This window comes from Sinocyclocheilus anshuiensis, unplaced genomic scaffold (genome assembly GCF_001515605.1).
Source record: "Sinocyclocheilus anshuiensis isolate Anshui unplaced genomic scaffold, SAMN03320099.WGS_v1.1 scaffold167, whole genome shotgun sequence".
NCBI lineage: Eukaryota > Metazoa > Chordata > Actinopteri > Cypriniformes > Cyprinidae > Sinocyclocheilus > Sinocyclocheilus anshuiensis.
The window spans coordinates 698,361-699,522 of NW_015552552.1; the positions used below are offsets into that span (position 1 = coordinate 698,361).

The 1,162-nt window shown below is 35.1% G+C and overlaps 1 protein-coding gene across 3 annotated transcripts in view; it reads left to right on the top strand.

The window, feature by feature from the left end:
- LOC107664499 (protein ZNF365-like) overlaps positions 1-771 on the top strand; it is a 13,933-nt gene extending 13,162 nt beyond the window's left edge. For all 3 annotated transcript variants that reach the window (XM_016455084.1, XM_016455085.1, XM_016455086.1), the window contains exons 4-5: positions 159-205; positions 539-771. In XM_016455084.1, the coding sequence (XP_016310570.1) occupies positions 159-205; positions 539-680 (189 nt within the window). In that variant the 3' untranslated portion in view covers positions 681-771. The remainder of the gene's footprint in view (positions 1-158; positions 206-538) is intronic.
- Positions 772-1,162: the final 391 nt, after the last annotated feature.

Below are 1,162 nucleotides of genomic sequence, written 5' to 3' on the forward strand. Positions count from 1 at the left end.
GTCAAGTCATTGACCCATGTACTGATGTAAAAAAAGGAAATTCAATAATGAATCACCTGATATGACCCACTTGTGTGATTTTCCAGCATTGCAATAATGAACTTCTATTTCAGAAATATGTCAGTCCTCTGCATTTCTCTAATTTGTCATTATTTCAGGTGCCTCTGCCATCAGAGCCCGGTCCACATAGAATAACACAAAGCAGGTATTGCATTATTGGTTTTACTTTAAGAAGGAAAGTCACATTAGCCCAGTAATGAGTAAATCATGTAACCATTTAACCTCTAGTTTCCTACACTTAACAACCATTTTCAGAGCATTTCTATATAAATCATGTCCTTATTTGACTCAAGGCACTCATTTGGCTTGTAGTAGACGGATGTCCCCTCTAAGTAATTCATGAGATCCTATCAAGACAGTAGTAGATCATGTTGCCCTGCCATAAATAATGATTACCCTTCTTATTAAACACACTTGGTTCATATGTGCTATAATTGGATGATAATAATTGTCTTATTTTGCTGTTCTTTGACATCAGCTCTTCAGGAGACCATCTTGAGCAGGATGAAGAGCAGCAGTTACTTGGTCGGTCTGGATGGGGACTGTCTAAAGGTTCTTCTGGAAGACTGGGTTACGACAGCTGGTCCCAGCAGAGGAGGTCAGATGGGTACGAGGTTTAGGGACAGAAGTGGAGCTTAGCAATGAATGTACATGCAAATAACACTATTTCAGATATTACTGAAATATGTTGAATATATTAATATTTATACAGTGGAGTCCAAAGTCTGAAACCAGATTGAAAATCTTTTTTTTTTTTCTGGTAATTACAATACGGTACCATTTGGATGAGTGTTTTTTATTATTATTATTATTATTATTATTATTATTACTTATATAGCACATACTTGTTTTGTTTTTTTAACAAGGATTCGTTAAATTGATGAAAAGTGACAGTAAAGACATTTCTAACAATTAGCAAGATTTAAAGATTGAAACTCATGATAACTTGCAGTTGAGTACGTGGGTCAGATGTTGATTTAGTAACCATACTGACTGATTCATTGAGTTTTCATGATTACAAGAACCTGACTACTCCAGTCTGCCTGTATGTTTGTTTTTACATGCAAAACATTTCAGGTTGCCAAATACTAAGAAATGTTGA